Source organism: Hetaerina americana, unplaced genomic scaffold, assembly GCF_022747635.1.
Source record: "Hetaerina americana unplaced genomic scaffold, ioHetAmer1.1.p SCAF_5, whole genome shotgun sequence".
Taxonomy (NCBI): domain Eukaryota; kingdom Metazoa; phylum Arthropoda; class Insecta; order Odonata; family Calopterygidae; genus Hetaerina; species Hetaerina americana.
Genome location: NW_027287095.1, coordinates 19786834 through 19800501, shown reverse-complemented (window position 1 = coordinate 19800501; position 13668 = coordinate 19786834). Strand labels below are relative to the sequence as shown.

Genomic DNA, 13668 nt, shown 5'->3' with positions numbered 1-13668 from the left:
CAATCCTGATGACCTCAATCCTTGTACAGAATTACATATACAATTCAACATTGACATGGTAAGAGACGATCCAGCGTCGTTGCTTTCATTCCTAAAAGCTCTTTAGAGAGTATTTTGCTCCGTAAATTCACGGAATAGTTCATCAACAAAATCTGCCATTATTTCGAGCAAGCTATAATAAATACAACGGCACGTGACCGTGGACAAGAAATAACATTACTCTTGTTTTATCCGAGCAACTTATTTAAACTCAATTCTGTTCCTCAGTTGTTATTTTGAGCTACGAAAAAGAGAAATGAAATGCGATTACTACCCATCCCCTGATCATTCATTGCGGTGGTAGTTGTTATTAAGTTGTAGTAGTTCCATTGTAAAAAATCGCCCTCATCGCGCGTGTTTCCGAAAAAAATAAAGTGGAAGACCTCAACACGGGAGTAGACACTACATGAAATCTACGTTAATTTACCGCCAAGGAAATTTCGCGTAAGATGATCGGACGGTAATTTGAAAAAGTAGGTAGATCACCACAGTATTGCTATCAAGTGGTTCGTTCTTAAAGATATCAGGTTAATAAAATCTGTGGAACTTGTTAGACTTACATATTTGGTTTTACTACCGAGATATAATATACATCGTCATGCGATATCAATATGTGAAGGTAATTGTTGATGAACTTTGATGATGTTCGTCTTTTCAAAGGGTACCGGTTCAATGGTTCCCATTATGTGTGGGGATGTTAATTCATCTGGTGGAATAGCACGCATTTCGGGTGATGTTCCTTACTCCGAATTCTTCCACAAATATATGGCTAATAATATCCCATGCATATTTGAGGAAAGTGTCACGAAATCGTGGCTGTCTCGAAAACTGTGGGTGAAAGATGAACTGCCCAATTTTGAGTATCTTCGAGAAAACTTCGGTGAGTTCCATTGTTCACAGTTGGATCAATTTAAAAAGTATTTAGTATAGTAAGCATAAACACAGTTATCAATCCTAAGGTCGGTTTGGTTGGTGATGATAGAGTTCACCCAGCACTAAGCCCGACAGCGTATGGAATTCACACATTAGGGTTGGGGGGCCAGTTCCTTTCCCTGTGCCGGCGATGGTTTCCCAGGAAGATCTGGTACCCGAAAAATCACTCTGGGTCAAGCTGGTTCTAGCTGCAGGTACTCAATGTGGGTAGCGGTAGGCCAGGGGTAGAGGGGCCCAGGTTCGATTCCCGCGCAAGCCTCTCTGGGCACCTTCAGCTCCACCCAAGCTATGTGATTTTTCGGGTACCAGATCTTTCTGGGGAACCATAAAAGGGTGAAATCTACTGTCACCTACCAAACCGACCTTCGAATTGATTACTGTGTTTGTGGTTTTTTTTATAGTAAAAATGTTGGCTGGTGGTCAGAAGTTCAAATTGAGTGTCGCCCATAGATTCATGTGTTTAAACCCTACCAAACATCTCCAGCTCAAACGAAAACCACGATTCTTATGGTGTATACATATATGCATGGCCTTTCCCAAATACTAAGTAAAATAAATCGGGGAAAACTTTAGTGCAGATCAATGTACAAATTCCTAAAACGCTTCAAAACAGCACCCTTGTTCATCAACACACCGATGTCAGTGCCTCTGCCATGCGTTCGGTACGCTTCCTGGAAGGTGTTGACAGGAATCTCGTCCAGGCACCTCGTCACGGTCTCTTTGACACAATCCAGCAGTCCAAAATGGTACTCAAAAAGGGTTTTACTTGGGTTCAAAGGCTCATGTCTACTACAACTACTCTAAAAAAATTTGGGTCATTTTCACTGTGGTGTGAGAGGTCCAAAGCAAGATTGTCACACTAGCAGTCTTCCGACAGCACCTTGGGGACCATCTTGGCACACCTTTCTCATGGCTAAATCTTCTGTAATAATGCAATGCTCTGTGGTTTTCTGAATGTTGCACTCTGCTAACATTCTGACGCTGTGGAGTCGATCAAAGTGTCTCACTTTTTCCACATTTTCACCACACTGTTTTTTATGGATGTCCAGGGCATTCCTTGTCATCAACTTCCTCGTTGCCCTCACAGAACATTCTTTGTAAGCAGAAAACCATCATTTGGGACATTTCACTATCTCCATAAGCTTGTTTAACCATTGTAATGGTTTCCGAACCTAATTTCCCAAGTTTAACGCAAAATTTTATTGCATATCATTGTATGGAATTGAATCCCATGGAAAGTGGCACTATGAATTTGTAATGCAACCCTCTAGGAGCGATCTGCAGCCTAACGACCCCCAGACAACTGACGTGGTTTGTGTTGCTCTCCCAACACCCCTCACCAATTTTTTCTGTCACAAATCGTCCCACTCCAGTCATCTGCTTCACCAGGAGAAATCGTTTTACTTACTTTTTAGAACAGACCCTGTGATAATGTGATTCCTATTTTTTCAGATATTGTTCTTTCATAGTTTTTGAGATTTGTTCAAAAATGAGTTGAACAATTTTTAATGGTGTTTAATTCAGGCACAAGTAAAGTTAGAGTGTTGGGCGAGGCATCATTAGAAACTTCTTGAAATTGGTTATGTAATATGATATGCAATGTGACAGACTTGTATGACATTAAATGTGCAAGTTATTCCAAAAAATCATTTTTAGAAATTTCAAAAAGTAGTTCTTTTGTAAATTTAAACAAAATTAATTTTGTTTGCATGAACTTTTTAAACCACTCCTGAAAATATCAAAATGGGATCTCAATAGCATCGTATAAAATTCAATTTCAAAACAGATGTATGAAATAAATTAAGCATTCATACCATTCCGAGTCACTGTTAGTTGGAGGCTTATTAAAGTAAATAACATGAGGTGTTTACGTAGAGAAGTTCGAAATTCCACTGATTGGGAGTTTTCTGGTGGTATTTTCTGCCTCTGTCTTGGAAGTGTGCAAACTTATTCTTGCTGCTGTTAATGGAACTTCTGTGATGATGTTGTCACCCTGGTGCGAAGAATGTCCGGTGTTGCAGGGAATAATAGACCTGGGCAATGAGGATGGAGGAGAGTCTCTTGGATTTCCAGATCATCTTCGAATTAGTTGAGAAGACATGCCAGACACCCAAAGGCACCCTATTGGCACCTCATGAAATGAGGGATTTCAATGAAGTCTTGTTTTTCATCTCAATTTGTTATTTCTGACTGCCTTGAAGATGCTCAGAAGGAATGCTGTAGTGATCACTTTATTCTTATTCTTAGGGATGCGGGAGGGCAATATGGTGCATTCGACAGTTTAGGCAGATAGCTTCCAGCCTTTCAAGTTCATTTCCTCATCTTTGTGCTGTATACAATCTGCTAATAACTGATGTTGACCTCACTCCACTCAGATGATCATACATGGGTGTCATGATTTGCTCAGTATAAAAAGAAGAAGACTTCTCTTGTAGCTAGTGTCTACCTAATGTCATCAATCCTATCTCATGATCTTTTACCTTGGGGGGTTGTGATACAATGCCACCTGACTCTGACACCAGTCTTCCTTATGTAAACACAGGTTCAAGATATTGTCTGTTCCTGTACTGTGGTCTGCAATCATCAGAAGTGTAGTAAAACTTTGGTGGAAATGTTTTTGTGCAATGATTTGTGAAGTCAGGCATTCATATAGGAAACAGTGAGTGGCAGCATTGTCATGAATGAGATGCTGAAAAAGTCACTACATAACTGGAGAGCTACAACTTACTGCTGACATCACTCCTTGAGAGGGTAGGGAATGGAGGAAATATTATTCAAATCCATACTAAAAAGAAAGACTCGTACTTTTCCACAGATTTTATTATACAGTACAACGCGTTTCACCGACTTGCGGCATCATCAGGTACAAATTTGCAAAACAGACAGAGCAAGAATATATACCCTCAGGACAGAGTGGGGGCGGGGAGGATGTTAAATACTTCCACGAAGTGAAGCCTGAAACAATAGAATATATTATTCAAATCATATCCCTTGTCAGCATCTTGCAAGATGAAGTAGTTCTCAGTTAAATCACAAAACATAACTTACAAAAATACATAAGCATAAGCACTCTGTGAACTTATCTTATTTTAGTTCCTTGTTCAGATGACTAATTAAGAAATGATGATAGCTACTTTGCAGTAAAATAATGTCTTAGTTTTGGGAAAGATTTAAGAAAATACATCATTAAGCTCATGTGTGGTTTAGTGACATCTTCCAAATTGGTGCTCCTATGAGTTAGAATCCACTGACTGAATGTTAAATTCTAATTACTGATTACTTCTAAATGTTCACCCAGCATATCTTTCAAAATATGTTCATGAGCAGCTTGAACAGTCACCAAAAAGAGGGAATGAAGGAGTGGTGGGAAGTAACCAAATCCCAAAAGGCTCACTGTTTCTTTCTAACTGGCGCTCAATAAACTGATTATTAGTTGCCCAAAGCATCATACTTGGGGCATTTCTTAGATAGCTACTTCACCTCTTTATGTTTCCACTCCTCATAATAATATGAAAGATGCAAAAATAAGTCTTGAATTTGTGTCAAGGGATGCTTGTATGAGAATATAGTTAGTGGTGGGAAGGGCACAAGATTTGCACCAGAGTCCCCAAAAGATTAGTCTCATGGTGCAGGTAAAAGAATGAAAAAGCTTAAGAGACCAAAAATCATAATTCTGAGCTAATATTTCATCAGCATGGAAATTTTCCAAACTCCTTAATGTAATGATGAAAATCTTCCACATAAAGGAAATGAGAAAATTGAATGTATTAGACCTCATATTGAAAGAGGTTTTGTGTTAGGGCTTAAAGATGCCAATCTAAAAACTTTTCTCATTCCTGTTGCAACGCATTATGGACTCTATTGCCAATAAATAAAAGCTGCATTTTTCCTGGCACAATGATCACAAGTGTTGTTGAAGAACATTTAATTTCCTTCAGTTTGAAGGATTTCAGATGGAACTTCATAGAGTCACATACCAATGCTCAGACACAACACAGCATAAGTCTAGGGAAGGAAGTTAGTGGCAGCATACCTTGATTTTGCTATGTCAAACAGTATTGCAATTTATCTTGTCATTTTTCATTATTAATTAGACATGGGATGGATTTTGTATTGGGCAATATTTATTATTAAACCTTTTTCTAGTGAAACAAAAGTCTTGTTTTTCCTTCTCTTGGATTGCATCTTACTTCTTATTCACATGCCCTGACCTCATTTCAGACTCTCTTTTTGTCCACCAGCATGTTACAGTACTATATATCATCACCAAATCATTTTCTTTATTTAACATATTTAAGTACTTTCTCTATCTGTTCATGTTCTACATCTACTATGATTCATTACACTTATAGTTTTTATTTCACTTGGTTTCAAAGTAGCAATAGAAATTCCAAAGAAACTGTGGGAGATGCTGCAACAGTAACAGCTTAAGTGTTTAAAAGTTGGCTTTAACCTTGTGGACTGTGGTGCGTCGCGCACAACTACGAATGCCTGTGACATTGTATGTACGGTATCTCGTCACAACGTCTTGCTCCTTTAAAGCCTCCAAAATTTCAGAGTTTAAGAGGATGCCTCGATAGCTCAACTGGCTAAAGCACTTGACTGGACATTGAGGGATCCGGATTCGAACCTGGTCAAGGCGAATGATTTTTACACTCTGAAATTGTTGCATGGAACATAGAAATTGTCCAAATTTATTTAATTTTTAAAGGAATACTGGAGAAATATATGTAAACACATACACAGTCATGTAAATGAGAGGAAAGAAACAAAATGGAACACACAATGCAATAACAGCATATAGACCGAGCAAACTATTACAATGAGACAATTGTAATCAAAGTGTAAAAATCATTTGCCTTGGTCAGGATTCGAACCCAGATCCCTCGATATCTGGCTTGGTCGAGTGCTTTAGCCAGTTAAGCTACCAAGGTGCTCTCAGTACTAGTCACTAGTCTAGTCACCCAAACATCAAGAGATCCAGGTTAGAATCATTGATTTTTATACTTTGAAATTGTGGCAGTGTAATGCACAATAGCAGACGATTCAGTCAAAAGTTACTGTCACAGCATCTCCCGCAGTTTATTTGTAGATCGTACTATATTATATTAATCTTTGAAATTTGCAACAATTACAACTTTTCAAGAATATCAGGAATGATGTAGTGTGCTTTTCCGAACAAATTCTTTAAATCTTGGTGTTTTAAATTATTCATGAAGCTCGGGAGTGATGATCGATTTTATGTTGGAAGGAATTTTATTTCATATCATTGGAGTTTTATGGTGAGAGCCTTTCCACCCTAGGGATAAGGAGCGGTGATTTTTAAGAATATTGCCACCATTGCAAGTATGGCAGAAATGCATTCAATGGTGGGAACCAATTGAGGGTTAGTGTGATGAATAAGGCACAGTTTAGAATTTACTAGAGGCACTCAAATGAAAACCGAACACCCTCCATAACACACAGTCCACTGAAAGCTAGAAGCTTTTAGCTCTAGCTCTGCTCTTTACATATCGATACTGCCCTCATTATGTAGGAGAACTGCATAGTGACAACTCAAAGGTGCATGCAGTTGTTGGTATGTCCTTGTTGGTGCACGGATGGCTTGCTGTGGTGGGTGTTGGGTTTTCATTTGACTGCCCCTCATTTAATGAGGGAAGTGGAAGTATAGCATGTCTTTGAAATAAAGGTCTTCCAGGGGAATAGGATGTGAGCCTTAACATAGCCATGAGGGCCCTTTTTTAGAGTGCAGATTCCTTTTCTGTTAGGTGATCATTCTTCCATTCCTGAGGGCATTATGCCATCCAAGAAATAAGACTGAATTTTTATATAGGTTAAGAGTTTCAGGGTGTCTAAGGAAACAATCAACACTGGCTTCATGATGTGTATTCATTTCTCCCGCAGGAGCATTAATTGCAGTAGATGGATGAACAAATGCAGCATCCCTTTAAAATTAGGACATCACTTAAGGTTTCACATTCTCTCCTGCCTGTCAACCTCTCCACTTGCCTCTCCATTGAAAAGACAAGTGGAGAGGTTGCATTGCATTCCCCCATGTTTGGATTTAGGAGGGATGATTAGTTACTCCTGATTAGCATCTGTGTCTCGATTTTATTCTCTGCCTTAAATACATGTGCATTATTATGCATTAGATAATTTGATGAAACATTTAAATTGTTATATATTCTAAAAGTAATGCAGGCTTTTAATATTGCTATAAAAATTATTTTCTAGGTGAAACGATAGCTCCTGTGGCTAACTGCAATGAAAACTATTTTGGATCCCAGAAAAAAACAGACATGTCAATTAGTGATTTTTTACGCTATTGGGAAGAATTTATTTCCAAAAACTATCCTGCAGATATGCCTGTTTTATATTTGAAGGTACATGCCCATGTAACTTAGCAGTTCCCCAATTTGATAATGATAAAACCATTCTTTTAGTCGCAAGTGATCACTTCTGCTTTCCTTTGTCAAAAATTTTGTAATTTTTCACTTACTTTATATATATATATATATATATATATATATATATATATATATATATATATATATATATATATATATATATATATATATATATATATATACTTTACTATCAAATATTTCCTCAATATACTATAAATCATAAAAAGTGTCTAATTATTATAAAATGCTTCTTTTGGCTGGTAAAATATTTTGCTGATAGGTATTCTTATGCATTTAAAATTTGTTGTTTGTTGTGGCAGTGTGGTAGGCTATTGGGCCTAGCATTTGGCTCCTCATTTAAGAATCATAGGTTCTAGTCTAGGTGGTACTCTTTAGTACCGTTACCCAAACCTCATGTGGTTTTTTGGATGCCGGAACCTTCTGGAAATTATTCACAGAACAACGGGAAAGAACAGGCCCTCCCTGATCTTGAATGCCAGCCAGCCAGAGCTAGGTGTGCAGAAATCAAACTATCAAACTTGGAGTTGAGTTGAAGATACGTAGTGATTTTTATGGTTTTCTCTTATGGAAGGAGCTTTGGCAGGCTTATATTTTTTACAATTGGTTTAAATTTTTGGTAATGCTCATGACATTAGGTATGTGTGAGGTGAATTTCTAGCTTTCATCATTTACCGTCAGCTCAAACTGTAGATCTTTATGCATAAAATTATTTCACAATATTTTATCGCTCTATTGAATTTTTATCAATCAAGGATATTTATATTTTGAAGAATGATTTTTCTTTTCCTCAAAATCTAGGATTGGCATATGAAGCGAAACTACCAAGGCTCAAATTACTACCAAGTGCCTTCATACTTTACCTCTGATTGGTTAAATGAATTTTGGACCCAGCGAGGTGATGTTTGTGATGACTATCGCTTTGTTTACATGGGTCCGCAAGGTTCATGGTAAGGTGCTTGGTGATCTTTGAGTATCCTGTAGCTAGTGTTTTGGTTGGGCTGGGAGCTCTTATCTTTCTTCATTTAATATTAGGACTCCAAAACATGAAGATGTGTTCTCATCGTATAGCTGGTCTGCTAACATAGTTGGGAAAAAACGCTGGGTGTTTTACCCTCCCGCACAATATAAAAATGCTGAAGTATCATGTGAGCAGTGTTTGATGGGCAGGTTGGATTCTATGAGAGCAGAGAAAGAACAATCCATAGAAGTGATTCAGGAGGCCGGAGAAATCATATTTGTACCTTCAGGATGGAAGCATGAGGTGTGGAATTTGGTTAGTATGTTTTCTTTATGCTCTGTGACATTAGTGCCTCCTCCATGTTATAACTTAACCATATAGTGATTAACCAGATATGTATATGACTGCTCATAAAGGCCATGGCACAGCCTTGGTATCCATACAATATAACATTTGAGAGACCTTCAAATCTGACTTGCTTGCACCTAGTTTTGTAAAATTTATCTTTGCTGCTCCATGTGTCCGAGAGTAGTTCTTTTCCTCCTCGGGGATTAGTATGTGCAGGGCATGTCTTCCAGTTTCTATATACATCTATTTTATATGTGCAGTGGAACCTTGCACAAGGAGCATAAGTTGTTCCAGAATCTTTTTCATGAAGTGAAGCACTTGATACACAAAACAATTTTTCCCATATAAATTAGTGTAAAATACGACAATGCTTTCCATGTTGAAAAAAATTGAGTGGCAATTGAGTGGATAAATGCCACTTTTTTGATTGAAAAGAATTGAGTAGTAGTTTTAGGAGAGGCGACCGACGGATAAGGTCATTTGTGCCATTAGGGATGGCTGGGAATGGAGGAAGGGTGGCTCTCCAAAAAGCACCTCAAGTAGGGATTGGGTTACCACTGAAAAAGATCTGCTGTCAGTCAACTCCCCGTAATAACTACTACTACTTATTATTTAATACATTAAATTTGGACTTGGACAAGCATAACAATTTATATCACATATAGAGGCTATGAAGGTAGTAAGAGGTACTATCATTACCTTTGAAATTTTATGGTGGATTTTACAGTGAAAAACTTGGTTCACTGTTTTGAGACAGTTAAAGGATTTTCATTCTGACACCCATCAATGTGATTGTGTGAATGCTGGAGGTGATGTCTGAAAAATGAAGAGCTTGAGTTCACTCTCTACTCTGTGCATGGAATTCAACCCTAATTATGTCTTGTGTCAGTTGTTCATCACTTTTTATTGATAATTGTCAAGTTGATGTCAGTTGGGAAATAAAAGCACTTCAACATTGAAATGAAAGGGGATTACTGTAATTTGATGTCTCATCTATATTGATTTTGTTCGTTGGGTAATAATTCTTGGGGAAAATTCATCCGCTTAATTGTTTTTCTCCAGAAGGACACGATTTCCATCAATCACAACTGGGCAAATGGTTGCAATCTTGAATCTTGGGTATGGCCTTCACTAAGTACTGCACTGACTGCAGTGGAGGCAGAGCTAAAAGATTGCCTCGAGGATGGAATGGAATGCTGGGAGGAGCAGTGCCAATTACTTCTCCATGCCACTCACGGGATGGACTTTATGGAGTTTTATTCCCTCCTGTCCACAATAGGTGCACCCAGAGTTCATTTCCTTCAGTGTCACACCAGGTATTTGGATGTCAGGGCATCAGATCAGATGCAATCAGAGTCTGATGGTGTGGATGCCAGTAATATGGACATCTCTAGGCCTTGTTTGGTAACCGAGGTAATAAGCTTTCTCTGGTTTGGAATGGTAAAATTGAAAGGCTAAGTCAACAAGAGGTCTCACTACTGTCAATGAATAATAATATTTCTCTTTGCTTGAACAGCAGTGGCCATCAATGGAGGCCATAGGACAATTGCCAAGAGAAATCATAGAGCTGGAGTTTCCTGATGAGAAAAATACTGAAACTGTGAGTTCCAGTGGTGTGGTGGAGGGAATGAGATTCATGCCATTTTCTGAATATGGCCATTCCTTGGGTGTATTGCATATTGTGTTTGATTTGTTGTGCATTCGCCGTGTCATGCAAAACCTACTTTCACACCCATCTGTTCCAAAACTTGAATTTTTCCAAAAGAAAATGGCCTCTCAGCCCCATCTGGCATTCATGTACAGGCTACAGATGCTTCTCCAACATACTGGTGCTTCTGGTGACTTTAAAGTAAGTAATATAGTATGTAAATGATTGAGTAGGTCAATCTATGTGATAAAACATTATCTTAGGTCTTAGCTTAAAATATTCATAATATCTTTCCTTTTCTATCTTGTTATACCATCTCTTTATATAGTTTAGTCTCCACAATATGCAGATAGAAAAAAATCACGTATCGTGAAAAGACATATGTTGAATGCTTTTGAAGCTAGTCTACTTATAGTTTTAATAAGTAGCTGAAAGTGAAAAAGGTGTTTGCACTTTTGTTTGATGAAATTATCCTTAATGAGGTCCTGGAATGGATAAAATGGCAGTTGTTACATGCTACTCACAGTAAACTAGGGCTGCTTAGCATAACAGGACATATATTGAAGGGATTATTTTGACATTGATTGATGGCTTTTTAGTTAGCTTTCCACATTATCTTTGTTTCCTGAATTTTTCTGCTCAGAAAGGACCTTATTTCCTTTCACCTGTGATAAAGAGTGGTGGGTGTAGGAAATGGGGAACATATCTTCAAAGCCTTTTTCTGTTAGAGCACTGCTGATTCATAAGTATTGCTTCCAAGATTGAAAACCTAAAAGTTTTTGATTCAAAATCTCTTCTTTCTCACCGGACATGTGCTTATTTGTTATGATATGAATTGAATTTCTGTTGGTATTTGCACCTAAATCTGTGTTGGCATGTCTATTATTATTCAGTATTTAGCAAATCAATTAGCACAGTTAATTCTGAAATGAGTATAATAGAATTTATTTTTTATCCCTTATTTAGGTATTGCAGAGATTTGTGTGACCAATGCTTTCTTATTGGTGATTAAATGAAACTAATTTTTAAAGAAGAACCACATTGAAGAGCTTCACATGTAATGCAAGGACAGCAGGTATTGAATGTTGACGTAAAATGAAGACAGTTCATCATTTGTGATGGAAAGCATTTTTGACAGTGAGAATACATTTGACAGAGTTTCAGTGGTCCAGCACTGAAACACACCTGAAAGGGCTGTGTGTATTCAGTGCAATTATACATCATGTCAAGTTCATTGGAAATGCTATTGCTAATCTAGTCATTAAATTAAAAGCCTTTTGAAGGTCTGACAATATTTGTGTGACAGGTATTTTTTGTGTTAGGGTTGAAATATGTGACATACTTACTGCCATGTGATATATCTGTGTAAGAGAATCATGCAATGTGTATTTTTGTTGTACAAATAGTTCCATAAATTATTTCTTGGATTGTCCTATTAAGGGGGTTCTTATTGATGAAAGATATTATTTTGCAACTATTACTTTGCTCTTTCATGATACCACTAGCTGTGTAACCTGAATTTTCCCATATTATAGAGTTAATATTTAAGTGTGTTGCGGTTGCATCTCTTCCATAACCTCTGCTGCGTTGATTTACTGACTGCACTCTTCTTTGGTGCTCCAAGCTAGGCTCTTAGTCCATTCCCAATGCCCCAGTCTTCTCTTTCATTTTAAATATCACTTATTGTGGATTCTTTTCAATTTTGAAATATGTTTTGTTTAGGAAAAAGATCTTTCGAAATTCACATCTACAATTTTTTTTAGATTTATGCAAGGTCATAAAAATATCAATTGCTTGCAAATTTTCGAATGGGATTCTTCTACTGAGTAGTAGTGTCCATAATGAAAAAACAGCTTAAATTTTCAGTAAATATAAAATAATGCAAGTTTCATGAAAACCATGCCGCTGTTCATGCGTGATGTAGTAGCTTATGGACATAATTCAACCCTACATCCCCAGTAACATAGACATTAGCATAATTTGTAGCCCTCCCCCCCTTGGATGATATACATCTCTTTAATGGACCCCTTCGCAGATTGGAGTGATAACAGCTTTTTGTTTTTAATGGAAAATCTTTAAAATATGAATTTTGATATGTGATACTGGAGGCCAGTCATTTTTATCTATTAAAATAAGATTGAGGTATATGCACTATGTAATTATGATCAGTGAAACAGTTTTGTTATCTCTTACCTAGGTACCTAAAGACAATATTTAAGTAAAAAAAAAGTCCTTGCCATCGAGGTCATTTAAATAAAATATTTGTTCAAGATGCAGCCGTTTTCAAATGTGTTACTTTAAAAAATGTGGTGTCATATCCTGGAATCTTTGTAAGTTATGTGCAATCCTTCACCCTTGCATTGAGTTAAGAAAGTTCTGAAATGGTGATCTGTTGCTGATGGCTCAAAAAATGTTTTTTTTCATGGGTACGAGATTTTTAGAGTAAATAATAAATTGGTTTCCAGGTCAACAAAGGCTGTTACTAACCATCTACCAAATTTCATTGAAATAAACTAGGGTGGAGTAGTGAGAATGAGGTAAATGAAGTGAGTGAATTGACTCTAAAAGACCTCCACACCAACATTCAGGATTAAATTTCTTTAAGAGTCAAATCTGAAAATTTTTGAAATATATGTTCCGTGAAACAAAAACAACAGTCCATAAAAAAATCCAAACACCCAGCTCTAAAAAATGTACTTATGGCTAATTTAGAGAGCAATCTAAAAAAAATATTGCTATAATCAGGCAACTGGATGTAGATTAGTACAGGTAGAAACCTGGTAAAGACTACTCGGGTCTTCCACCCAGGAAAAACCCAAGTGGCCTTTTTGACAGCAATACGCTGGGAAAGCACTAGGTCATACTTAAGAAACCTGGTGCTAGACTATTATTGACAGAAACATGGAAATTGAACTTTTTGGTGAAGGTATCATGTTTTTTGTCATTTAGTCTGAACAGATTTGTCATCCTACTGCCTGATTCATTCTTGACTACTGTATTTGCCACTGCTGTACCTGTGCATACGATGCTTATCATCATAGGATGCTTTTGTAGGTATTTTATCATTCCCTGTTCCAAGTGCACCATCAGAGAGGACTGTTTAACCAAAACTGATCAAATAACTAAGTCCAAACCAAATCTAGGTATTTGTGCAGAATGAAGGTTTATTCAATCAGTTGGAATAATTTTTCAATGTTCATGTGATAGATAAGATTCTAATAACCCATCTCATGCTCACTTTGTCTAATGCCAACTTATTTTGTGCTTGTAAATTGACAATGTTGTTATGAGATGTTCATATATTTTATTAACAT

General features: G+C 37.1%; 1 protein-coding gene across 2 annotated transcripts; it reads left to right on the top strand.

Moving 5' to 3' along the window:
* The first annotated feature begins 316 nt into the window (after window positions 1-316).
* JMJD4 (jumonji domain containing 4) lies at window positions 317-11902 on the top strand. Of its 2 annotated transcripts, none has more exons than XM_071592046.1 (8): window positions 317-512; window positions 700-919; window positions 7207-7355; window positions 8199-8347; window positions 8433-8673; window positions 9769-10119; window positions 10223-10555; window positions 11321-11902. In XM_071592046.1, the coding sequence occupies exons 2-8, from the start codon at window positions 712-714 to the stop codon at window positions 11339-11341; spliced, it is 1452 nt and encodes a 483-aa protein (XP_071448147.1). In that variant the 5' UTR covers window positions 317-512; window positions 700-711; the 3' UTR covers window positions 11342-11902. The 2 variants fall into 2 exon arrangements, with proteins under 2 accessions (XP_071448147.1, XP_071448148.1); XM_071592047.1 differs by having other exon boundaries at window positions 317-566.
* The last annotated feature ends 1766 nt before the right edge of the window (window positions 11903-13668 follow it).

Coding starts and splice junctions, on each gene's coding strand:
- JMJD4 (XM_071592046.1), top strand. CDS start 712: ATGGTTCCCATTATGTGTGGGGATGTTAATTCATCTGGTGGAATAGCA. Junction 7,356..8,198: donor TGCCTGTTTTATATTTGAAG/GTACATGCCCAT, acceptor CTCAAAATCTAG/GATTGGCATATGAAGCGAAA. Junction 10,556..11,320: donor GTGCTTCTGGTGACTTTAAA/GTAAGTAATATA, acceptor TCCCTTATTTAG/GTATTGCAGAGATTTGTGTG.